This window comes from Lytechinus variegatus, chromosome 15 (assembly GCF_018143015.1).
Source record: "Lytechinus variegatus isolate NC3 chromosome 15, Lvar_3.0, whole genome shotgun sequence".
NCBI lineage: Eukaryota > Metazoa > Echinodermata > Echinoidea > Temnopleuroida > Toxopneustidae > Lytechinus > Lytechinus variegatus.
The window spans coordinates 10467150-10493509 of NC_054754.1; the positions used below are offsets into that span (position 1 = coordinate 10467150).

Sequence of the window (26360 nt, forward strand, 5' to 3'; positions counted from 1 at the left end):
TTAAAGTTTCGCTTATTTTCAACAAAATAGTTATATGAACGAGCCAGTTACATCCAAATGAGAGAGTTGGTGACATCACTCACTATTTCTTTTGTATTTTATTATATGAAATATTTTATTTTCTCGTCATTGTCATGTGAAATAAAGTTTCATTCCTCCCTGAACATGTGGAATTCCATTATTTTAACATTTTGTGCTTCAGGCTAGGATGTCCTAATCGTCAAATTCGTAAAAATTGAAATATTGTATAATTCAAACAATAAAAAACAAAAGAAATAGTAAGTGAGTGACATCATCGACTCTCTCATTTGGATATAACTCGCTCGTATAACTATTTTGTTGAAAAAAAGCGAAACTTTGAAATGTCATAACTTTCTTATTTTACATCCGATTTTGATGAAATGTTCATCATTGTGCTTGTCTGATTTTTCTCTATTGATTCAAATGAAAATTTTTCTGACGTGGACTTGACCTTTAACCTTGTACACAAGTGAATATTTTATTTTAAGAAATATTTTCTGTTACTGTTTGTTTGTTCAATTCATTTATGGGTTGATCCATTATTGTACATCATAGATATGCCAAGTCACTCATCGTTAATATAGTAGAGAAAACCAGTCAGAATGAAGCAGAAGGAAATGTGACTGTTGAAATGCTCATTCCTCCAACGAAGGTTGGCCTGGTCATAGGAAAAGGAGGAGAAATGATAAAGCAACTTCAGGCAAGTTACCCCTCTCTGGTTATTAGGAAGACTTTCACAGTGCAGTAGTTTTCAGTGCCTCATGAATTCCACTTACAGTGATTGGTCAACATTGGTTTGACTTATAAAAAATCTGAGCTAGAAGGTCACACTTGTCACCTGTGTCTGTGATATGTTACAAAAATGAAGCCCAGAAAAAATTGTGTTCGACAATAATTATTTAGTGCTTCAAAAATTGAAATATAAAGTGACCGGAAACACCATCTTAATTTCATCCCATACACTTATGTGTAGTATTTAGGCGTATATAAGACACCTATTTACAAAATCAGTGTTTGCCTTGTAGTTTTAGCTTTTCATTCTCAATAATGGTTGTTTTCAGGGTTTATTAGTTCTAATACATGCACTTGTACACATGTTTCATCTTGGTTTGAGAATTTTTTAATCGGCTGCTCACAAAGTTAAACAATCCCTTTAACCCTAAAAAGACTGGGGGGGGGCTGATTCAGCCCCCCCCTCGACATTTTTCGTGATAAATCCGCTGTGAGAAATTTTTTGACCGCGTTGCTCCCTGACTTTTTACTTTCAAGTCTCGCGCAACTTTTGAGACCAAAATTGTGACCCCCAGGTACGCGGTTCCAAAATTACGCAACATTTCGTAAGTGCATGCAGACCCAAAATTACTCAAAAACGTGAATTTGTGTACAAATCCAATGCAAATAGTGTTCTTAGCCAAAATTCATAAATGTTTCATTATTTTTCCTTTTACTGCTTAAAATCGGTTAATTTTATCTTGTTTATGGTCAAAATAAAGTCCCCGACAATTTCCATTAAAAAAACAATAAAAAACAAAAAGTTGAAAAACAAAGAAATACATAAGAAATTTAGAAAACAATAGAATACATAAGAAAATAAATTTGATTTTGAAATTTTTTTAAAATCAATTTGATCAGATGCCTATCTAGAGTATGTGAAACAAAAATTAGCATTTCAGGGGCATTATTTTATTAATTAGAGCAAACTTATGATTTTATGCATAAATTAGCATAATTAATGAGACATGAGATTTTTTGCCAAATTTGATGTTATAGTTTTGTAGATAATGCCATGGGTAATGCGTGTGCCAATTTTCGTCGCGATCGGGCGATCAACGGCCGAGATCATAAGGGGGGGCTGAATCAGCCCCCCCCCCCCAGTCTTTTTAGGCGTCGAAATAGCCCAGTCTATTTAGGGTTAAAATAGCAATCTCCATGATTGTTTTTTTTTTCTTCACATGAACTAAGTTCTTGTCTCACCCTTATGAAGTTGGCAGAGAACTAGTGATCACTTTTTCTATTGGTCTGTAAAAAAACCAAAAGATCCTAGGATAATACCACATGTGTGTTCATGACGATGATTAAGGTCAAAGGTCATCAAGGGGTCAAAAGATCATATTGCATATTTTATTAATGCAAAATCAGGCGAGACTTCATGATCCACCTTGTGTAAGTATAAAGACATGGGACTTGGGTGAGAATCCCCTCCCCCCCAAAAAAAAAATTATGTTGACTGTTCATTCCCAACTAAAATCAGCATGTGTGTTACCCCTTATGAAATCTAAAAAATTATAATTTTAGCAAGTTTGAAATGCCATTTTGAATTAATGATGCTAAGTTATTTACCACATCAAAGATATGCACCATCGTTAAATAAAGCTCCACATTTTTTTTTTATTCATGAATATAGATAACTTTCCCCAAGTCTCTTTGGACCACAAAAATCTGTTGGCTTAAAAAAAAAAAAACTTAGAAGAGGTTTATGTGTTTTGAACAATATAGTAAAAAGTGTGCTTTGTGAATATGTAACTTAAGGCATTTGAAATTGATGCAAGTCTACCTTTGTATATATAAAATATATATGAAGTGCATGTGAATGTCACATGAAATGTGTATTCAGATTGTTTTCCTGTGAAATATATCTAATCCTTGTATTGGGTACATGTTAATGTTATAGGAGCGAGCTGGAGTAAGGATGGTTATGATTCAAGATGGTCCAGTGAACACAGGCATGGCCAAACCCCTCAGGATGACAGGTGATCCTCAAAAGATAGAGGTAGGTTCAGCTGTAAGACAGACGGTACTCTTAACAACTTAACCCTATCTAGGCTGGGGGGGGCCTCGGAGGACCCCCCCTCAACGAATCGCGCCACTCGCAGACTTTTTACTCTCAAGTCTTGCGCAACTTTTGAGACCAATTTTGCGTCACCCGGGTACCTGGTTCTGAAATTACGCAACATTATGTAAGTGCATGTCGGACCAAAAATTGCTCAAAAACATGGTTTTGTGTACAAAGTCAATGCAAATTGTGTTTTCAACCAAAATTCATATATGTATGCTTATTTTTAGTTTTGCTGGTCTAAATGTATTTGTTTTATGCTTTTTATGATCTCAGAAGAGTCCCCAACAAATTTCATTGAAAAAACAATGAAAAGCAAAAGGTCAAAAAACATGGAAATACATAAGAAATTGCAAAAAACAATGTAATACATAAGAAAATGATTTGATGTCGCATTTTTTTTCATGATCACCTGCTAAGAACACCACAAAGAGTTTCTGTACCAAAATTAGTACATTTGGAGCATTATTTAGGGAGTTAGAGGAAAAAATTGTGATTTCGCATACTAATTATGCATAATTAGCACAATCACTTAATAGCGATTTGCATGAAATAGATTACAATTTTGTAGAGTATGTCCCAGGCAACCCGTGCGTTTAACGGCCGATATCTCAAGGGGGGCCTGGGAGGCCCCCCCCCTGGCTTTATGAACTCCCGAAATACCCCAGGCTAGATAGGGTTAAACTAATGTTGTAACCCGCAAGTAAAAACCTGAACCGTACCGTCCCGTATAATCCAATAATTTGCAAGCGGGACCCACTGACCCTTTGGGTTTTAACCCGCAAGTCAATTTATCTTTGAAAAATGAAAAATATTATGTCTGCAATCCCCACACTATACAGGCTCAAATCAGGAAAATATATGCCAACTACTAACCTAGCCTAAAATTGAATTTACAATTGAATTGACTTTGTACCACGAAATGGGTCCGCACTGATATGAAATTGAAAGCATTATGCAATTAACTCCTTGGATCGGAGCTGCAGCTAAGCGCGCGCTAGCTCGCCCAGGCTGCCTAGCAAAGATCGGCAATGTTGTTTTCAACACGGCGACTCGCAACAATCATAATTACAATATTCAATTCTATGGAACGTTGTCTATGAAGTAATCAAAATTGAAATGAATACCTGGATAATGATACAGTTAATTTTTTCTTGTATATCTCCATATTATTTCCTTTTGTTTTTGTATTTCAATTCTTTGTAAACTAATACAAAGGTGCACGAGGCTGCTCATTGACTGCTCTGCACTGGCGCTCCTGAGAAAGAGCAACTCGATGTATTATGTCGAACTGTCTCAGTCCTGTTCACAAGACAAAAATATGCTAGCATTTTTTTAAAGGAAATATCTGCGTCTCTAAAAGAATCCGCCACGTAAAAAGCACATGATCCTAACTAAATTTTCATTGTTAATGTTTTTATTATGCGTCGTTACTTCTCCCTTTTTTTGTACGACGGTCTGTGGGTTCGAGAATGAACTCGGCCCGGCCTGCAACCAGCGATCGGGGGCATACCAACATGTTAACCCGTACCACAACGGGAGCAGGTTACAACATTAACTAAAATAATTGATAGGGTATTGTTTGAACTGTGTTACAGGCCCCTGCCAACTAGTACATGTACTACATTCCTATGAACATGTACCCCTATTCCAATCCCGATTGTAACTGCAATTTTTTTAATTTAATCAAAAACTTTAAAAACCTTTCATGGAGTCCGAATTAACGAAAAAATACTTCTATATTAATCAAACTACATAACAGAGGTGGCGGTAAGCACTTTTGATGACATTGAGGTTCAGATTTTAGGAACTATTTTAGCTTGTTCGTTTTCAATAAGAAAGTGCTAAGAATCTATGTCCCACAGTAGCTCAGTGCAGTATTTTGACATTTTCGTTAAAAAACATAGAAGCCCATCTTTAGTTCTTGGTTTGATGCATAAATAATATCTGAATCTTGTTCTCGAAAGGTAGCGTGTTACATAGGCTGACTAATTATCTGCTTTATTAATCCTTCACACCGTTTGCCAAATAATGTGTGTGAAACTCGTAAGAATTCCTATTGCACAAGATTTGCATGTAGGGACAGTGGTTTTCCATTTACTGGTTAATCAAAAACTTTTTTGGTTCTTCACTTTTAATGTGAAATTTCATTTAATTCAACCTTTCCAAAACAAAATTCAATTTTTTGCTGTGTATCTTCGAAATCTAATCCCCCCCCAAAAAAAGTACATGTCACTTCCATTTGTTCATATGAAAAGCCTTCTTAAGCATGGAATGGGTTTTGAATGGAAATAAACACATTACTGAGAGGGGGCGCTAGATTTAAATTTGAACGGGTAAAAATCATGCATTCAATGACTGCAATGTTTTTGTAATATTTTAATATGCGATGATATTTGGATGTAATTCTTATTCCTGCCCCTTTACCAATGCTAAAGATGGGCTTTAAATTATAAGAGAGAACACTTGAGACAATCCTTGTTCAGTTTCGCACAAACCTTCTTTTTGCTTTGATATACTTTCAAACCGTTTTACCTTTTCAGGAGGCAAAGAGGATGGTCAATGAAGTGATGGAGAATGCCAAGAATAATGAGAGTGGTGGGGTAAGTACATACCCGTTATTCAAAACGTCACATTCCGTGTTCTCTGGTGACATACGCAAAGCATGATAATCAAGGGCTGATTCAAAACGTTTAAATGTCATTCAAATCCGACTGTTAAAGCAGAAAAGTTTACCTATTTTGACAACTGTTTAGCCGTATATATAAATCTAGGGCCGAGGGGAAAAATCTTCCCCAAAAGTTGCCGAAATTTCACATTTTACATCTTTGTGTTCATGAAATGGCCATCCATTTTCCATATTAACTTGAAATTGTTATGATTTAGTTGGAAATTAAACTACTGAACAAATGAAGGATATTCACAAGTATTGTATTCTATCGTGTAGACTTTCATGGTGTTGACCAAGTGTAAAACGATTGATACACTCTTGCAACCCCATGAAAGTCTACGTTTGACTGACTTTCTCTTATTGCAAAATAATTTGTTTTCTCTCCTTTTGCAGGACTTTTATCAAGCTGATGGCCAAAAGGTTTGTGCTTATTCTGTTTGAACTATAAATTGATTTCTTTACGTTGTTGATTTTTACTTCAATATTACCTTCAAGAATCTGAGTGTAGATATTTTTATATGATTCCTTGAGAATTATACTTCGAGTGCTTTTGTAACATAATGTTGAAAAGTTTGAAATAAATTGGACAAGGAATTTTAACATATTGGATGTTTGAAAAGTGAATTTTAAGTCACTTTTAATCTGAGATCTTTTGTTTATCTAGTTTTACAATGCTTAAAGGACAAGTCCACCCCAACAAAAACTTGATTTGAATAAAAAGCATAATACTGAAAAAGTTTCATTCCTCCCTGAACACGTGGAATTCCATTATTTGAACATTTTGTGCTTCAGGCAAGAAGGTCCTAATCGTCAAATTCGTAAAAATTGAAATATTGTATAAATAAAAAACAAAAGAAATAGTGAGCGACATCATCGACTCTCATTTGGATGTAACTGGCTCGTTCAAATAACTATTTTGTTAAAAATAAGCGAAACTTTGAAATGTCATAACTTTCTTATTTTACATCCGATTTTGACGAAATTTTCAGCATTGTGCTTGTCTGATTTTTCTCTATTGATTCAAATCAACATATTTCTGAGGTGGACTTGACCTTTAATATTGCAGAGTTGCTAATTTTCCGGATTTTTCCGGAATTCCGGATTTTTTCCTTTGCTGAAAAATATTCCGGAAAAAAAATTGATTGTCAAAGTGAAATCCGTAAAAATTTCCCCTCCCAATCTTGTCACGGAGTTCGCTACGGAGAGCGCAATTTCAATTTTGGATGGCCAATTTTGCGCAGACGGAAAATTTTTAGCGTTGTGCGCAGCATGAAGTTTAGCTGGTATACGCGCGAGCAATACATTTTAGCAGTTGCAAACGCCGCCGGCGCCCTATACCCTGCAGGGATACGGGTGTCAGCGCTATCCCAGTCGGGCGATCGCCCGGTAGAACCGCTCGAAGCACGGCCCGGTGTGGCTGCAATTGCCTGCTGCTGCGTGAGTGATTGGTTGTCTGCCGCGGTATTTCAGCCATGAAATATGTGTTCTCTGGTGCGTATTCATCAATTCATATGTGTGAACTATCCATCATTTTGATAGAAATTGTGATTTATGGATTTTCAATAGTATAGGATTGTCTTGTTGATGAGTACAGTGAGTGAAAAAGGGCACCCCAGCTGCTACATACACCCGTCCCGAGTCGCACCCATTGGCCGCAGGCGCGCTGGCCGCAGCAGGTTAACCCGTACCGTAATGAGTACGGGTTACATGATTTTTTTTTTTTGAGCACCTTTCTTGCCTATGATATGAAGTTTATTATGTCATTAATTATTTGTTATGTACTACTGTAGATTAATGATTTCAGCCCTCTAAAGAATAAGAAAACGTTCCAGCTTCAGGGGGCTTCGCCCTTGACCCCGCCGGGGCCCTGGGCGGGCCCCTGGACCCCCGGCCTGGGTTTTCAGGATTTTTTTGAGCTATCAGTTAGCATCTCTGATATTGACAAAGTGTGGAAGCATTTTCTTGTCTGATGGAGGACCTAACATTTTATTGCGAGTTTCAACATTGGGATAGATTGGGGGGATCTTTTTTAGCAATACCTCTTATTTCTTCATTGTACCGCAGTTGTTTAATGATCCGTACTTTTTTTTTTACCAGATAGCAAAAGTGGCTGTTCCAAAGCATGCTGTTGGCATGGTAATTGGACGTAAAGGAGAAATGATTAAGAGGATCCAAGAGCAAACCGGGGCTCGCGTCCAGTTCAAAGAAGGTAAGTTGCTAAGGAGTTTGTTCCCCACAGAACATCTGCATGCTTATGTCACATTAAACTTTCTAAGCACCATTAGTGGTACAGGAATGTACTTGTAGCAATCACTGAGCAGGGATATTTGTATAATTTCAAAGGGTCCTGATTTTTCCGATTTTTTGCTTGTTACCCTTCTACTCAGTTGTCATAGAATTTGATGCGTAATCATGGTTCAGGATTTTGAAAAATCAAAACAAACAAATCCTCTTGGTACTGTTATGCAATTCAAACTTTGTCAATTGTTTCATTCCAATAGATGGAGACAGGGATGCCCCAGAACGTACTGCCCTCATCAGAGGCTCTCAGGAGAGTGTACTAAGGGCTGAAACAATGGTTCGAGAAATGGTTCAGAATGCAAGGGTAAGATGTTCTTTTGTTACATCCACATGTGGACTTCTTTGAGAAGATTCGTAGAATATTTTTCATTGTGATAGAGCACTACATAGTTCTGCTAAACACTATAATCTTATTGGCAAAAACACAAACATGTTTCATGACTTTATTCCTTAAAGTCTCATGCAACTTATAAGACCAAATTCGCAACCTCATACTGATTTCAGTAGCTTGCGACAGTTCTCGGTTGTATGAAGTGCCATACCAATGTTCTGATTTCTGCTGAATATTGTCTTTGATTAACAATTGTGTATGTTTTGTGCATCATGCTAGAGCCCTGCATCTAATTGTTCTTTGTGGGTGCAGGGTGTATTCTTGATGCCACAGAAACCTGTCTTGAATCTTTCAAAAGGCTTTATCCTGAAATTTGTGGGTACGGCTTTCAGAGTCATGTCAACAGAGAGCATTTTCAGAAGTTTGTGAAAATGATGTTAATTAAAATTAATGATGAGATTAATAGATTAATGGAATATTTTGTCACAAAGTTTCTTCTAGGGCTGGGACTAAAACCCGGGTACCCAGGTCCCGCCTGGAAGCCATGGGTTTGCGAGTAAAAAATCAATACCCGATACCCGAAATTGCTTACCAATATAACATAAATGTATATGATTTGTATTGCATAGTGTAAGACATGATTGTGACCTATCAAAAAAGTACCCAAGTCTCATTTTGAATCTCACCAATTACCCTCAGAATATCTATAAATCAACAAGTTTCTCAAGTTGTGACCGAGATTAATCAATCGTCACCATATTTCTTTTTTGCAGCTTGAGTATACGAAGTGCCAGCCAATCACGTTTGTGTTTGGCTGGCGCATTCGGCGCTCCGAAACCTAGAAATCAATTGATTTTGTGCACGTAGCGATAGATGCAATACAATGCTACTTCGTAATATTTTGATGGAAAAGCAAGAAGCAATCAAAATTTGCTTACCCATGTGATATCAGAAAACATATCCTCTGAGAAAACCTTTCATAATTCATATAAAATTGGAATTCTAGGTTGATGTATTGTAGCTACGAGTTCATAGAGTATTGCAGACTTGTTTTGATGGAATACTGCATGGGGCACGGGATGCTTGTACTGCACATGCTTATTTCGTTCATGAATTGGCTTGCAGCAGTGGCTGGATGACGTTACCTATGCCACTGTGTTATGGGGGTTGTTCCACCAGTCTTTCATGTGACATGATTTTCGGGTACCTACTGTATTTTTCCGGAGACAAAAATACCTGAAAGTCCCGGGTCTAGTCCCTTCAAAATAAACTGCCAAAATTTTGAGGAGCTAGGTAGCAGATATATGTCACCATTTCACATTTGAAGAACGTAAAGCATGCATTTGGATTGTGATATCATTTTGAATAAATGTAAAATTCGTTAATAGTTCATTTCATAGGCTGTAGTGCAACCCTTTGAAAATTATGTAGTGTTTATCATCTGTAAATGTCCTCCCTTTAGGAGAATAGAATGCCAATGGATGGCCCTGACATGGGTGGACCGGGAGGCCCATGGATGGGTGACCGTGGCAGGGGGCGTGGTCGAGGTGGTGGATCAAACTTTGGCAACAGGGGAGGCGGCAACAGAGGAGGAGACTTTGGTGGCATGGGAGGCCCCATGGGTGGTGGCAGAGGAGGAGGTGCACCAGGTGGTCCACCTCAAGAACACCATGTACCCGCTGGAAAATGTGGCTTGGTCATTGGCAGAGGTAAAGTGTCTAATATATTTGGTTTATGCTCATAACCTATATCAGATTATATTCATATGAATTCAAGAATAGATGATGTATTGATTTTCTGTAAAGTTTGGTCTTAATTATTTCATTTAAACGAATATGTCACTTGATTAGTGTGAAGATTTTAGTGCAGTATATTTAGATTTTTTTCTAGTTTATGTGCTTTCCTGAACATGTAAATTGCAGAAAACTCACCATATTTGATGTTTTGTTTCCTCTTTTGCCATTTGCTTGACATTGTCATACATTCATTGAATGTAAATATCCTATGAACGCACTCTATGGGATTCTGAAAAAAAAATGTCATACAAACACACACACACATGCATTACAAACAAAATATTCAAACTATCTTGGATGTGATGATGATAACTGATGTCGCTGGAACTACTTCTTGGTAATGACGATGGGATGGGTTGATGCAGGCGGTGAGAACATCAGAGCTATCATGTCCCAGTCAGGAGCACATGTAGAGATTAGCCATGGTCAACATCCACCAGGACAGAAGGTCTTCCTCATCTCAGGTGACCCGGAGCAAGTCGACTATGCCAGGAGCCTGATCGATGAAAAAGTTGATGGGGTAGGTGGAGCTTGGCTTTTGGTTGGTAACAAAAGATGATTGGAGGGGGGGGGGGTTGGTAAGATTTTTTAACATTTTATGTTTTGTGATGTTCAAGCAGGGTATTTCAATAGATAAATACAAGTTCAAACAGAGAAATTTTGTGAAGTGTATGTATTCTGCTGACAAATATATGTATATAATTTCTGGATTTTCCACATTTAGCGTTGTTACAAAGTTCCTTCTTTCCATGGTTTGCTTACAGGGACCTGGAGGTCCAGGAGGACCAGGTGGACTTGGAGGACCAGGGGGACCTGGTGGACCAGGTGGCCCAGGAGGTGGACCCGGTGGTCCTCAGGGACCCCGATATGGTGGTCCGCCAGGGTGAGTCTTTTTTTATTACCAATATTGTTTATGCATTCCTTTGCAGTGAAGGATAGAACTGTTGCCTTGTAGGTGCCTTATTTACATAATGGATATAGGAGGTAGTGTATAAGGTGACATGTAATGGGGGATGGAAATAAATGCAAAAAAAATGATTCTATTTTTACTGATGAAAGTTTCTGGATGTCATTTTGAGAATGTGAAGAAGATGTTCTTTAATCATGTATGCCTTATATCCCTTTCATTCTGCGGAGAATAAGAAGAAGAGAGATTTAACTTTTCATTGTTTGTGGAAAGTGAAATAATTCACATTTGCACCAGGTAGTTGACTAAAAGAAAGAAAAAAGTATAATTGTGAGAAATGAAGGGGGAACAAGAAGCGGGAAGGGGGAGTTGAGATGGTAGTTTGTATTTGGTGCCTTTTAAACACTGATGCCTACATGATTATGTTGGTGATTTTGATGGTGACTCATAGATTTGTTTTTTAATTTGTTTATTGCAGTGGTCCTCAACAACCACCAGTCCAACCAGGGTACAATAATCAACAGGGATGGAATACATACAACCAGTGGCAGCAACAACAGGTGAGAACTGCAGCTTGCTGATTAGGACTTCATATTTGTTGTGGCGACAGTTGCTCTGATCAGATAAGCTTGAACCCATCTCAAATCCCATCCTACATCCTATTCTGAAGAAAGACGCCCTTTCGCAACCATAAACTCTGCCTTTTTAGAAATAGAGAGCAATTGTTGCAGGAGCTAATGCCAGATCCCTGTCGATTAGGACCACTGTTTCTTTTAACCCTAATTCTCCGGGGGGGCATAATGCCCCCCCCCTCGACAATTTTCACGGTATATCTGCTGCGCAAAATTTTTTTGCCTCGCTGCTCTCTGACTTTTTACTTTTAAGTCTCCCGCAAATTTTGAAACCAAATTTGTGACGCCGGGGGATGCGGTTACGACATAACGCAACATTATGTAAGTGCATGTCAGACCCCAAATTGCTCATAAACATGATTTCATGTACAAATCCAATGCAGATTGTGTATTAGCCAAAATTCATCAATGTTTAATTATTCCTACTTTTACTGATTGAACTTAATCAATTTTGCCTTGTTTATGATCAGAATAAAGTCTGGAACGATTTCCATCGAAAAAACAATAAAAAACAAAAAGTAAAAAAACAAAATACATAAGAAATCAGTCTTGGTACCAGAATTTTTTTCATTCACAATCGTTCGGAATGCTATAAAGAATATTTTCACCAAAAATTAGCGTTGTAGGAGCTTTATTTCGTGAATCACAGCAAAGAATATGATTTCATGAATAAATTGGCATAATTAATTCATATAAGATAAAAATATATGAATTCAGTGAAATTTACCAATGCAACTGCATAGATTACGTCATTCTCTACCATCATGCAAATTTTCGTTGTGATTGCGCAATCTGGGGCTGAGATCTTAAGGGGGCCATAATGCAATGACAAGACAAGAATCAAAGTACTCTGGGAGATTTAGGGTTGAAAGGTGTTGGGACTGTCTGATATGGTCAGCTCTGAAAATTTCATTGGAATCTTTGTTTAGATTTTCTGAGGTTCACTGCTCTCTCTGACTGTAACCAATGGAGTTCTCAGAGAATGACAATTCCTCATTGCTTACTGTTCACCTGTTAAACCAGTCCGACTGTATAGTGTGTAGCTGAATGTTGACAAAATTGCTTGTTCAGAGGTAGCATCCGGGCAATAATTCCATAATGTATGTACGCCCACGCCGTATGTGTGACCGTCCTGAAATGTCTTTTCTGCTGTTTTCCTTATTCAATTAGAGATTTTAATAGAATAGAAATGAGGGTTAGACACACACAAAGTTAAATATCGCCCATCCTTCAAAGTCCATCTGTGCAATATCATTCCATACTGTACTGTTTATGTTTATTCTCCATGAAAATTATACAAAATGAAAGTGAGAAAGATGTCTTCTTTGAGCTAGGAGGATGTGCAGAATGCAATAGAGTGATTGTCCTCATGACACAGAAGCTGTGAACTCATTTTGGGGAAGAAATTAATTATTGATATCTCCTCGTTTTGATGTGAATATCGAGCAGCCACAGCAGCAGCCACCCCAACAGCAGGCACCTCAACAAGCCCCTGATGCTTCCGGCTACGGAGACAGTAACCCTTATGCTGCTTACTACCAGCAATACTATCACCAGCAGCAGCAGCAGGCTCCTACCAGCCAGCCGGCCAGCACTGTGCAGACCAACCCAAGCACCTCTGCCCCACAGTCTACCGATGCTCAGCAAGGTCAAGGTGAGTGGGGTCACTAGAACCCTTTATCATTGTCTGTTGGTGTAGTGCCTTGCTGTGCAGTGCGATGAGAAGTATCCTCAAGAATGTGTTATCCCTGATGGTGTCACTATCCTTAAAGTTTTTAAGTTTGTTTTACATTTAAAATCTCATGAATAGAACCCCACTGGGCTTTACCATTCTTTAAACAACCAGGATGGTGCTGTAGAATTATGAAGTACTGTTGTCAAGGACAGGAATAGGGAAAGCCTCTAGTGAGGTTTGGGGCTATTTTGTTCTAGAAACCTTGCTCGGCCCATATAGATCTTATGCTTTGACGTCATGGTGCCACCACCTTGAGGCTTGCCTTGCATACATTGGTGACTTGCAGCTGGCGCATCTCTAACAACCTCATTACTTGTATTCCTATATCCTCAGTCTGAGGGAGGGCGCTATGAGATCACGAAGTCTCATGCAGAAGGTTTATTACAAAGGGTTGCGAGTAATGTTTGAAGCAACTCAAATGGAACAATCATCTTTGATTAACATTGGCTGTTTGCTGATTAATCACAAACTTTTATGTTTCCCCAGTCTAGATGCATTATCCTGAACCCTGCTTTAATTCTGTATGTAATTCCAGGGTGTATGGATAGATGCTAGAACAAAGACAGGATTCGCTAACACTACTCTGATACATCTGTGGGTAGAGTTTGATAGTAGGCCTGTCAACATTTCTCTCTGTTGAATATGATGTTGTGTCATACAGCTGCTTGTAAATTACATGACACCTTATGCGTAATAAGTGACCTATTATTCGTTGCCAAATCAAGGTCAAAGCCAGTCTTTGTTTTGAATTTGACAAGGGTTACCGCAAATTCCCTCCCACTATGTTAAAATGGGGGAAAACTCTGCTTAACTTCCAAAGAACTTTCTGAAACATAAGCCCATGTTTACACATGAATCAGCATTGACTTCTGATTCTGATTTTGTAATATCCACCCCCCCCCCTCCCTTTCAGTGAGTGCTGTGACACTAGTTCAAACTTACATCTCTGAGTGATATACATGTACCCATTGAAGTGTCTTGTACATTTGAAAATCATGAATGTTTTGGATCTGGTGCAATGATGGAGGCATGCAATGTGGCTGTGCCGATATGAAAAACCATTTATTAGATTATTCATTTCAAGTTGTTGGGTTCACAATGATTAACTTTAATCTCAGATTTGTTGCTGGAAAGGAGGACTGACAAGAGGCAAAGCAGTGCTTCTTTAAGGAACAATTTACAATGATGAGAACCATGCTTCCGTGTGCTGTAACCTGCAGTCTATGCTGTATAGTTGTTGTATGTGCACTGTTCTGCTTGCTAATAATCAAATTCTGCTTAAATGATCTTGAGCAGCTCTTTTACACATCACTTTAACATGACTTGGCAAATGAGTCAAATGTTTTACATTTGCCAATGACAAAGCTCTGTGTGTGTTGTGTGAGTGTGGCAGGGAAGGGGAGGTATCCTTACAAACCAGGTTCCAATTTTTTAAGAGTTGTTACAATCGCTCGATTTCCATAACAAATTTTACTATCAACCGATCAGATTGAAGGATTTCTGTAGCTTTTAACTGTTGCAAATTTGTTAGTATACAAGTTTTATGAAATTAGCCCCAGATGGAAAGGTTGATAGCGGTCAATTGATTCGTTGGATCTGAAATAGATGAAGGCAGGCTGCTCTCTGAATAAGACCAGTATATAAGTCTTTAAATCATTCAACTTACCATTTCTTTTTTTTTCATTTCCCCAATTTTGTTTTCGTTTTGTGAAATGTAGCCAATAACGCTGCCGGCAATCAAGACACGTACCGCCAGTGGGTCGAGTACTACAAAAATCAAGGTACAGCAAGTTACATGTCACTCAAATTATGAAGTAGATTAGTTGTATTACCCTAACAGTGCTCGTGTACTAACATGGTTTTAGATAATTTGGAAAAAAAATTGGTATTTACGGGTGGGGGAAAATGGGTAAAACTTTGGTATGGACTAATCTAGTTTTGCATTAAGCAGCCTGTCACAAATTCATAATACAAATGGGCATAGATTTGTGTTAAGCATACGTATACCTCTACACAAGACCTTTATCACCCAGTTGCATAAACAAATTCATCTTCAGCAAGCATTCAAAAGAAAATTATTAAATTATTTTATTTGTTTTATACCTTTTTTAGAAGCTTTGGACCACCTCTCTACTACTTGGATCATTGCTGGGATTAGCAGAGAGTTATATAAATTTTCCTCTTCATTTATCTTTGACTTCTAGATAACGTGCCAACACAGAAATACAGGGAGAGGGGAAAAAATGTATATTTACATAGTGGATATGATTGGTCCCATAAGCAAATGAATGAAAACAAAACTGTTTTGACGCTTCGCATTTTGCATTCTTAGAATTCCTGGTATATGCTTAACATATAAAATACAAGTACATATTCCGAACATGTCTAGGGTTTGCCCTTTTGCAAGAACCCCTCTTGATGTCTTACCATCTTGTCTTCCCATTGTTGCAAACGGGTAAACAATATTGAGGATCGGGCAAGGTTGCCAGGCAATCCTGTATGTGGCAGATGACGGCCGCGGGACTCTTAGAAAGGTACCTTAAGGCCACAACTTGAACAGGAGAATTTTTTCTGGTGATGCATCCTGTTGACTTCTCCTTTCTTTACTCCCTTTGTTGTATAGCTGCTACCCAGGGAGGCCAACAGCCCCAGGACTACTCTCAACAATGGATGGAGTACTTCCAGCAGCAAGCTATGATCATGAACCAACCTAACCAGGGACAGACACCCACGCCACAGGTAAGTAATACGTAAATGAATATACACAAACAGACCAACGTACAACATATCCATTTATTGGCTCTCTTATTTTGTAATTTCTACAGGTATTTCAAGAACGTATACATTGAATCATAGTAGATCCATGATTGAATCAGGGATGCCAGGCCTCAGGCTTTTGCCTGATTTTAAGGCTGTGACTCTTCTAATTTCAGGTCTTTGCAGGCTTTATATTGTACAGCACATATGGGAATGTAACCTTTTATTGGCCTTTTTTCAGGCCCAACGACTAAAACTAGCTGGCATCCCTGCATTGAATATATATAACTGTCATTTACGTATCATTGGGAATGCTTCAGTTATTCCTTCACAATTACTCTACACGTATATTATATTTGCAGACTGAACTAAGTTGTTTCCAGGTTTGATATCGCATATACAGTTTTCATAATGGGGGTAATGGGATGCCAGGATTAAGAATTGCATTGTTTCTTATTTTAATTTAAATCTCTACTTAGTTTTTTATTCTCCCCTTTCCAACTGAAATAAACTTGCTTTGATTTTTATCTGACCAGAGTATCTCCCCCAACTCAATAGTTTTCAGTCTGGAAGGAAGAAATGAGGAGGGGGGGGGGAGAGGAGTGGCAGTGAGGAGAAAGATTGGAAAACGATGGAAATTGAAAAGAGTGAGGAGAAAGATTGGAAAACGATGGAAATTGAAAAGTTTATCTAGTAAAAAATGACAACATCAATAGTTTACTTCATACCTCCCAGCAGTGAAAGTAACTTTGCATTAAGTGTGCCTGTCAAAACTTATGTTGCTGAATGAACTGTTGTGCATTTGTATGGAACAGCGCTCTTGCATAGCAGGGGCTCGAAAATAGTTGTGAGGAGTGCGAAAGATCTGAAAGAAAAATAATTTTAGCGTTTTTTATTGATCGAGTGCGAAAGCTGTTTTAAGCTGTTTTCACCTTGGGATGGGGGGGGGGGTGAATGGGCGGTGTCTTTTGGCAGGAATCTTGCGAGTCTCTTTGTTGTTGCTAATCCCTCACATGTCATCGTAGACAAAACAATGAAGAATGCAGGGAAGTTGCTGGGAAAGATATGCAACGGGATTCCTGCCCCAAAATGCTGCAATTTTATTTCATTTTTTTTGGGGGGGTAGTCTTTTTTTGATGGTGAGATAAGTATTGAAATTAAAGCTTGTTTGAAGTATCATGTTTTTGATAGTGATAGCTTCTCATCAAATTCTTCAATTGAACTGTACGTCAAAGAGTGCTTGTGAAATTTGCGTGTATGAGGTACTGGTTATTTTAAGGAACATAGAAGAGTGGACAGTATTTATGAGGGTTTTTTTTGGGGGTGTAATTTATTGATTGCTTGTATGTGTGTGTGTGTTCTTTTCTTTCTGACCTTGAATCAAATTTCTGCCATCAATTCTTTGCTTACTGATGCATATTATACTGAAGAAGTCTGAAGGCTAATCCATCCCCGGGAATTATTTTCTTTGACTAATAGCGGAACATTTTAGAAACAAAGTGACAATAGGAAAATTATTTTTGATAAAAAAATCCTGCCTTTGTAGCATGCATTAAAATAATGGGAGAAAAAACACAGTAAACTGAATTGAGCATTTAACTTAAAAAAAAAGGACTTCTTGGCTAGTTTCAAACCGACTATTTGTAGTATTTTGGGACCACTTGTTATACTATGTCTTATCCAGAAGTTATAGCTTTTCAACAGAATACTTAGGTTGCCTTTTGATCTCCAAATATAATTACATCAATTGAAAACTTTGAAGTATTCAATTTATCTTTTGTATTACTCATATCATGCTATTGTCTGAAACAATAACAGTATGGATCAATTAACTTGTGTTTCAAGGGAACTTCATTGAATGAGACCATACCTGTATTCCTATAATATTTCTTCTAGTTCTTTCTTTGTGCACTGGTTGCTCTTTTTAAAATTTATTGGGGCCAACTATGTAAAGCTAGATCAGGGATCTATTTTTTTTTGCCAGTCTCTTGTCAAACATGAACATTTTTTAATTATTGCATTGCATTTTATTTCTATATTTTATTGAATATCTCTTTTGATAAATTCTAGACTTTCTAATAAATTTGATTTTTGTGGGAATTATATGCAACTATTTGGGAGATTTTTGATGAAGTTATTTGTGCTCATTATTTCCCCAGAATGATCAGCATTTGCATCATTTATTTATTCCCCATATTTATGCCCTCTTATGACATTCAATATTATCTTTTGTCTTTATACATGACCATGGTGCTCCAATATTAATGTACATTGCACTTTGCTCACTTATTTGTATGCAAGAAATTTGGCAAATTTCTTTTTCAGGCTAATTAGCAGCTCCATTCCTTTCCTCAATTGAAGGTAAGATAAAAAAAATAAATAATAAAAAATGATGTGAATTTTATGACTTTGATGGATTGCTTTTGTATTGCCATATTCAAGTTGACTTTTGAATTTATGATTCATGATATTTTACATGGATATATGCAAGATTTTGTTGTCATTCTCAAGTCTAAAACATTGCATTTTATCAACTTTTTATGTATTATGATATATTGTAATTGAGATGAAAAAAAAAATCTGTAAAGACTTTGATATTAGCGGTTAACTGGTTAATCGCTAGAAATTTGGGGAAACTGAATTTTGCTCAAGAAGTTATTTTGTTTTAAAAGGAAGGGGCTGCTTTGGTTCGCTACATAATTTTACATTAATTAATTTTGCAAATGTAATTTTATTTTGAAGTATTACCTATATTGTAATTAATTTTCAAATTATTGGTAACATTTGATTATTTGTTTATACATTATAAAGAAAATGCATCAAGATTTTGAGAATCCTTTTTCATATTACATTAGAAAAAGAAGTTTCTAGTGGTTGATCAGTTAACTGTTAATTATTTATTTTCAATTATAACAAATAAAATGTAATTTTATAGTTTTTGATACATTGATGCATTTTATATTGATGCCAAAAATATTGAATTATGATTTCATTCTAATACATAATTAAAATCTGGTCACTTTCTATCGTTTGCATGTTTATCCAGTATTCTTGACAAATGACAATCATGATTACATGAAAATGCAACTGTCAATATTCAGCTTTTCTTGTTAAGGCTTCTTGCCACATTAGAAGGAATTCCAGTTTTACTTTTGGGGCAGGGGTGGTAATCATAAATCAAAACTTATTTCTAGGGAGGACATGGCTTGGGTTTGAATAACTTTTGTGCAATGACATTAATAGAGCCAGCTTTGTTGATTTCTTCATGGGCAATTCCCTGGTTTTTCATGGTTATACATGTATCATTGATGATAATACCATTAATGTAGTATACACATGTATTTGGAATGTTTATGAAATGCTGATTTTATTGTTTTATTTTCTCCTTTTCCTTGGATTTTGCATTGATATTGCCCTTTTTAACTTGATACACCACCAATCACATTGAATTTAATGAAAGGTATCCTTGAATTCAGATATTTTTGTCTCTTTCTCTCGCTCTTAATCTCTCTATTGTTTGTTTCATATTGATTAATTGTGTCATAGTTTTAAAATGAAATAAGATGAATTTTAGAGATCTTTCTAGTCATTAAAACTCTCCTTAAAAAATATTTTGTTGGGTGTTTGGAAGGAAAATGTAAATATTTACTTTGAATAAATGGTATGTGCAGGGTTTCAGGTTTTGTGAATTGAGAAAAGTACATTTACAGTTACCATTTAACACTATTTTATACTTGAAACGACTAACTTTGGTTTAACATGTTTAGAAAGTTTATATTAAAGTTTTTGAGTCTTGATTATGTTAATGCTTAAAATGATGATGCATATGTTGGACATGCTTGAAACCAATTGCTCTGAATTGTTTTAGATTCTTCTGAAAGTCACGTAGGTTGGATTAATATAATTGTTATTGTTTCATAAATTTCTGATTTGCCTTTTTTTCAATGTGCGAAGTGGTATCGTTCCTATTTTTTTCTTAATTCTATGAAATGATGCATCTCTTTTTTATTGATACTTTTAAATAAATGATTACTTGAATTGGTACTTTCTAAATCCGGGGACTCATATTCTCAGCATTGCTTCGTGAAAGTTTTCAGCAACGAGACATTCTCTTACAATAACCATTTTGTGACATCCAACAATTACATGTAGTTGATTGAAACCAAGGATTAAACAAAAATTGTTTTAACCCTAAATAGACCGAGCTATTTTGATGCCTAAGAAGACGGGGGGGGGTTGATTCAGCCCCCCTCCCCCATGATCTCGGCCGTCGACCGCGATGAAAATTGGCATGTGCGTTACCCATGGCATTATCTCCAAGACTGAAGGATAAAATTTTCTGAAAAAATTTTAATAATTCATTAATTATGCTAATTTATGCTTAAAATCAAAGATTTGCTCTAATTTACTAAATAAAGCCTTTAAACCACTAATATTTTATTCAGACTGTAGGATTCTGATCAAATAAACTTAAAAAAAAAATCAATATCACAATTCTTTTCTTATGTATTTTATTGTTTTTAAAATTTCTTATGTATTCTTTTGTTTTTTTACTTAAAAAAAAAATTTTTCAATGGAAATCGTCCATGACTTTATTCTGACCTTAAACAAGATGAAATTAATTGAGTTATATTAGTAAAATTGAAAATAATGATACATTTATGAATTTTGGCTAAAAACACAATTTGCATTGGATTTGTACACAAATTCGCATTTTTGAGCAATTTCAGGTCGACATGCACTGTTGCGTAATTTCGGAACCACATACCAGGGCGTCGCAAATTTGGTCTCAAAAGTTGCGCAAGACTTGAAAGAAAAAAGTTGTGGAACGGCACAGCGCCAGCTTTCGCGTTACAGATTTATCGCAAAAAAATGTTAAGGGGGGCTGAATCAGCCAACCCCCACCCCCCCCATCTATTTAGGGTAAAGAATGTCAACTTGTAGATGCTGACAACCTCATGAAATCATGCCCTGATGATTTTCAATTGTGCTTTCATTTTTTGGACGTAGCCCCCTGTTTGTCCAGAGTTCATGCTCCGGAGCTGAACATGATATTCAATGTCTTCTTTCTTAGTCACGCTTTCAATGAAGTTTGTGTATACATGTATATTAAGGTTCAACTTCAGCAAAGTGCCAGTTGATTCTGCTTTACACACCAGACGAATGCTTCCTGAAAAATAATTGTAGAAATTAGGTTCCGTTATTCTTCCAAATGTGCATTTTACATTAGTTTATTCCCTCCATTTGCATAGGAATATTGTTCTGGTGGGATTTGCCACTATTGTATTGACATTTGAATGGTTGATGAGTACTGTATTTGAGAGATGTGGCTGGGTATGCATTTATTTGGATATTGATATTTGTTTCACACCCTGTGATTCATGTTGCTGGATGTTACGAAGGAAGTGCAGCTCCCATCTAAGTTTGAAAGAAAATAAGTTTATAGTTGTACACCGTACTACTGACTGTACTTCTAAATGCATTGTATGGATTATCATTATTCAGTACTTCATTACTATCTGGACGAATGGGACTGGTTTCCTTGGGACACCATTTTTTTATTATATTTCTCTGCAATTTTTATTTTCTGTTTTTACAGATCTGCATAATCTGAATAAGGATTAACATGGGTTCATGAATATTTAGTGCAATAATACTGTCTTGTTTGTATTCATGAATATGGCCTTCAGGTAGTTGTAGATAATACCATTTTGTATGAAGTTCAGAGAATTATATTACTTTTCACTTTATATTACCACTTAAAACAATGGGGAAGTTGGTTGGGATCGGCCTTTTTAGATTACACAAACATTTGTGTAGCATCTGCATGGATGTAATAAGATATCTCAGAAAGGAAACTGGAAAGATATATATTGGTGATTTATAAATCATGTCAATGGTGGTGGTGTTGTTGCTGTTGATTATAGACATAATGCAGGCCTGCCAACTACTCCTTTTTAAAAGGAGTTACTCCTTTTTTGGAAATTTTTAATATCCATTATATCATAGGGAAAGAAAATTCCCCTTTTTTTGTCCATATATTATGTACAGTCATCTATGGGAAATATGCTGTGACTCCTATTTTGTAAATGAATCACTCCTATTTTGTATGTTTACAGGTTGGTAGGCCTGATAATGGCTTACTCTGCCTTGCCTGGCATTGCAGTAATGTCACCTCATTTATCTCACCATCATCCCAGCCAGCTTCCTTTTTGTTAATTGTTACATTTTTTTGTTTTGTTTTTTGAGGGGGTGGGTGGTGGTCATCCAATCAACACACAGAGCCTTGTCTAGGGCTGAATCAAACTGTTACAGATTAAAAGATTCAAATCAATTTTGATTTAAATGTTTCCTATCGAAGTCCATTTAAAAGCTTTAGGCAATCTAAATGGGGGGGTGCCTGATCATTTTTGGGGGGTTTAATTCAAACTGTTGGATTATATCAGCCTTTTTACCCCCCCCCAAAAAAAAAAAAAATTAATGACTCGGCTTTAGTCTTAACTTCCAAAATCTTACATCCTGTCACATATTGTTCCAGGGCTATTATGCAATCAAGGTTAAACTTGGAATGTATATACCTCGTGGGCATGATACATGTTGGTAAATTTTCATACTGCAATAATCACTTTTTAAACATGGGCATTATCATTTTGTGCATTACATAAAACATGTCAGGGTGCTACATAAGCACTTGCCCGATTGCCCGGGGCAAGTAAAAGTTAGAGTCGGACAAGTGTTTTGAAGTAAAGACCAAAACTACTTGCCCAATTGGGCAAGCAAATTTCTCACAGTAGAATGACCAAAATAAGGGTCGATATGATATATTTTGGTCATGGCAGATAAATCAGTTCATGTCAGAGAGAAAAAGGTCAATGGTTTATAAAACCGAAAAACTTTCTTTTGAAGAGGTAAAACTTTATTTGAAGGATTTTTTCGGGCAAGTGAAATAGATTTTGGGGCTAGTATATTCCAACTATTTGAAAATTTACTTGCCCGACTGGGCAAGTGCTTCTAAAAAGCTATGTAGCACCCTGCATGTGCGCAAGTTGGGCCTTAACTCCGTTGTGGTAATCCAACCGTATTTCAACACCGTGCATTAATTATTGTGGGTTTTTTTTCAAAATGATTACAAACATCATTGAAACATAGTATTCCTGGGATCACCCTGGTAGATCCATATTCATCCTTATTCTTCCTTGTGCTTGTTCTTTTGTTTTTCAATTCCTTGAGGCTTGTAGTGTGTGCTTATAGGCATTTAGAGAAAGTAAGTGGTCAACTCACAATGAAAATTAGGTCTCATGGCATGCTATGAAATGCACAAATTAATAATAATGGATTACACGAGATAGACTGACATAAATATCAATCATCATGAACATTTATCTCTTCTAGGATGCCTTTGGCCCGTATTCTGAAGTCGGGTTTAACTTCAACTCAGGTTTAAAGTTGTGGTTTAAGTATGGATAGCCAATTGTTACATAAATCACAGCAGTAGAGATACCATATTTCAGCTCATCTGCCTCTCAAATCATTCATAATTGTCTAGGAATATAAAAAGATTATTTTCTTCATTGATGAATCGGGAAAGAGCACAGCAAACATACTGTAAGAAACATACAACTGAATAAAAATTTGACACTTTTGGCTTCCCATAATTTTAGCACAGAGTTGGACCATGGTCTAAGTTAAACCTGACTTCAGAACAAGGGCCTTTGAGTTTAAATACATGTACATATTCTAAACTTAATATTGTGTATACCTTGCAGGCCTAACGACTCTTCTCTCTACAGGCGCAGAAGGAACACCCTGGAAAACCATTTTGCAATATTTTTGTTTCATGTTCTTATATATTCGCAGGGTCAGTGAGGCAGTTTTAAAGTATCTCTTCTCACGAATTCTTCAACACTTCGTTAGAATCATGATATGCATTGCTGGTATAGATTTGCCGATACACATATTCCTTGCTTTTTTTTTTGTTTATGGTAGTACAAGCCAATGGAGATTGGCATTCAGAGGGTAGACTTTTTTATGTAACATTTAGGATTGTATCACAGATAATTAAAATTGTAATGCAGTAGAGTCAGGAGTTGGAAAAAGGAATGTAAATAGAGTTTTTGCTGTTTTGTCAATAAGACTTTTTTTTTATTCAATGTGTTTATTCCCTTTCCCCCCTGTGCCTGAAGGACTAATAGGTATATTTTGATGTTGTATTTCACAGTTATGGTATGTAAGAGTTGTTTGTAGTGTTTTAAACTTATTATTCCATTATGACAGATTAATTCAGTGAATATGTAAGCCATGTAAATATTTAAATGTACCTCGACTTATGTGTATACTATTATATTGAGGCCTAGGCCCCTACGAGTAGTACATGTAGTATTTCTATTCATCGTGATATAAATTTTCCAACGTATGGGCATGAGTACATGATTGATTTTTAAAATGAAAACTGATAACATATAACTTGCATCTAGTATCTTTAATGCAATGCCAAATTTTATTTTTATTTTTTGCTCTCTTAAATACATGTGCATATTTCTATTTAAGAGAGATGTCACTTTGCGTTGTTATTTAAGCGATATTTTGAATTGTTGAGTTCTTTTCCCTTGCAGTAGGAGGTGAACTGGGCTATTGCTTGTATCGGACGGTTCACACCCACGCAGTGCTGAAAAGTGTAAGTGGATAAGAAAAAAAATGCAATAATGTTTTAATTGTCATGAACATTGTGTATCAAAATAATACATATGCTATAAATTATTTAAAATGATATTTCATCTTATTACCGATCGCAGACATATTTGACTTTTTTTTCCTTGTTTCCTATTTTGTTTATATATATTTTTTTGTGATCAGAAATTAATCAAAAATTTGGACTAAATGATTTCATCCTGTGCTATTATTGAAATGATTATGTTTTTCGTATTCACCTCGTCATTCAAATATAGTACTTTTGACAATCATATGTTTAAAATGCATTTACTTATTTAATCTAAAATGTGTCTTATGTTTTTGAATGATACAAGACTTGTTTTTTTGCAATTTTTTTCTCATTGCGCGATATAAATGTTCCTCTTTTTTCCATTTGAAAATGAAAAATCATGTACTTTATGCTGCCGTATGGTATAGAAATGAGTGTCATTTGCGTTGATGTATTATTATTTGAGACATGTAACATGGATATGGAAACCTGTATTTTGTAGATAACTTTATCTGATATGCTCTTTAACTGCAAATCTAATACATGTACAATTAAGCTATGAATAAATTATGAGAAAAAAAAGCAGGGAAGTGGTTTTAAATGATGCATATATATACTCTGGTGGACGTGCTGACTCGATGAGGCTTGGAAGTATGTCGATCTACATGTTCCAGAATATCGTCAATGAAGTGTTTCTTCGTAACAATGGTAAGAATGTAGCTTTAAGATTGTTTATGTCCTGAATAATGCAATGCCAACCTTTTTTGTATATTGCGTATTTTGAAAGAAAATGCTTTTTCTCGTAAAAAAATAATTAGAAAATATAAATTCCAACAAAGTGTATATGAAACTTGTCATTTTTTTTCTTTTGTCATGTCATGAAATGTTACTTTTATTCAATACCGTTTACATGTTTCTTTAATATTTGAAAATTGTGAATACACTATATCATTGAAGGGACATGTCTGATATATGATGTTTTGTAAAAGATGACTTATAATTGACCATAGATGACTACATGTACTATTGCATTTTGACTTTTTACTGTTATATTTTCATATAATTCCTCATGTAATTGATTGATTGATAAGGTGAAATATAAAACTTTTTTATTGTGTTGAAACATATTTGCAGTATTCTTCTTTAAAATCTGAGAGTCTATTCATGAATTTAAAAGATCACTGTGTTGTAACATTATTAAGGTTTACATCTATTTCTCATGTTCCCCATTAGTACTGAAGTATTTTGCATGGTGTAAAAGTGTATATTTGAATGTAGAAAGGAATAAGGGAGACACATTTGTGTCTCTTTTATATTGGCTTCATTGATTCTTTTTAAATATCGAATAAAAGCAAGTTGCTCTGGTTGATTTAAGTTATGTCTCGATCTACTTTATTATTGTGCTTCGAGTGCTGGAGTTGTGTAAAGGAAGTCCTTTCTGACACTAAATTTTGAGGAGAAAGCGCGAGATGTTTTTTCTAAGTTTGATCCGATTATGTGAGACTAAACTTGGCAACATTTTTTTTTATATATTCGATGTCAGAACATTGAACAAAAAGAAGAAAAAAACATTGTGAGACAAATTGCAGGTGTATGCTTATCAACACACATTACACGTTTCAAATTCCCAAACTTTGTCTATAGTTGAGGACAAATTCATTAACCTCACAATAGGTGG

At 36.0% G+C, this 26360-nt stretch overlaps 1 protein-coding gene across 6 annotated transcripts in view; it reads left to right on the top strand.

Annotated features, from left to right (window-relative positions):
* LOC121428518 (far upstream element-binding protein 1-like) overlaps window positions 1-26056 on the top strand; it is a 36851-nt gene extending 10795 nt beyond the window's left edge. For 2 of the 6 annotated variants that reach the window (XM_041625199.1, XM_041625198.1), the window contains exons 7-20: window positions 577-721; window positions 2693-2791; window positions 5398-5457; window positions 5919-5945; window positions 7623-7734; window positions 8027-8130; window positions 9620-9866; window positions 10319-10473; window positions 10718-10836; window positions 11339-11420; window positions 12939-13146; window positions 14946-15008; window positions 15851-15966; window positions 23842-26056. In XM_041625199.1, coding sequence (XP_041481133.1) covers window positions 577-721; window positions 2693-2791; window positions 5398-5457; window positions 5919-5945; window positions 7623-7734; window positions 8027-8130; window positions 9620-9866; window positions 10319-10473; window positions 10718-10836; window positions 11339-11420; window positions 12939-13146; window positions 14946-15008; window positions 15851-15966; window positions 23842-23850 — 1546 coding nt within the window. In that variant the 3' untranslated portion in view covers window positions 23851-26056. Of the gene's footprint in view, window positions 1-576; window positions 722-2692; window positions 2792-5397; window positions 5458-5918; window positions 5946-7622; window positions 7735-8026; window positions 8131-9619; window positions 9867-10318; window positions 10474-10717; window positions 10837-11338; window positions 11421-12938; window positions 13147-14945; window positions 15009-15850; window positions 15967-18309; window positions 18346-23841 lie in introns of all 6 variants that reach the window. The other 4 variants (XM_041625200.1, XM_041625201.1, XM_041625202.1 and 1 more) reach the window with 4 other exon arrangements.
* Window positions 26057-26360: the final 304 nt, after the last annotated feature.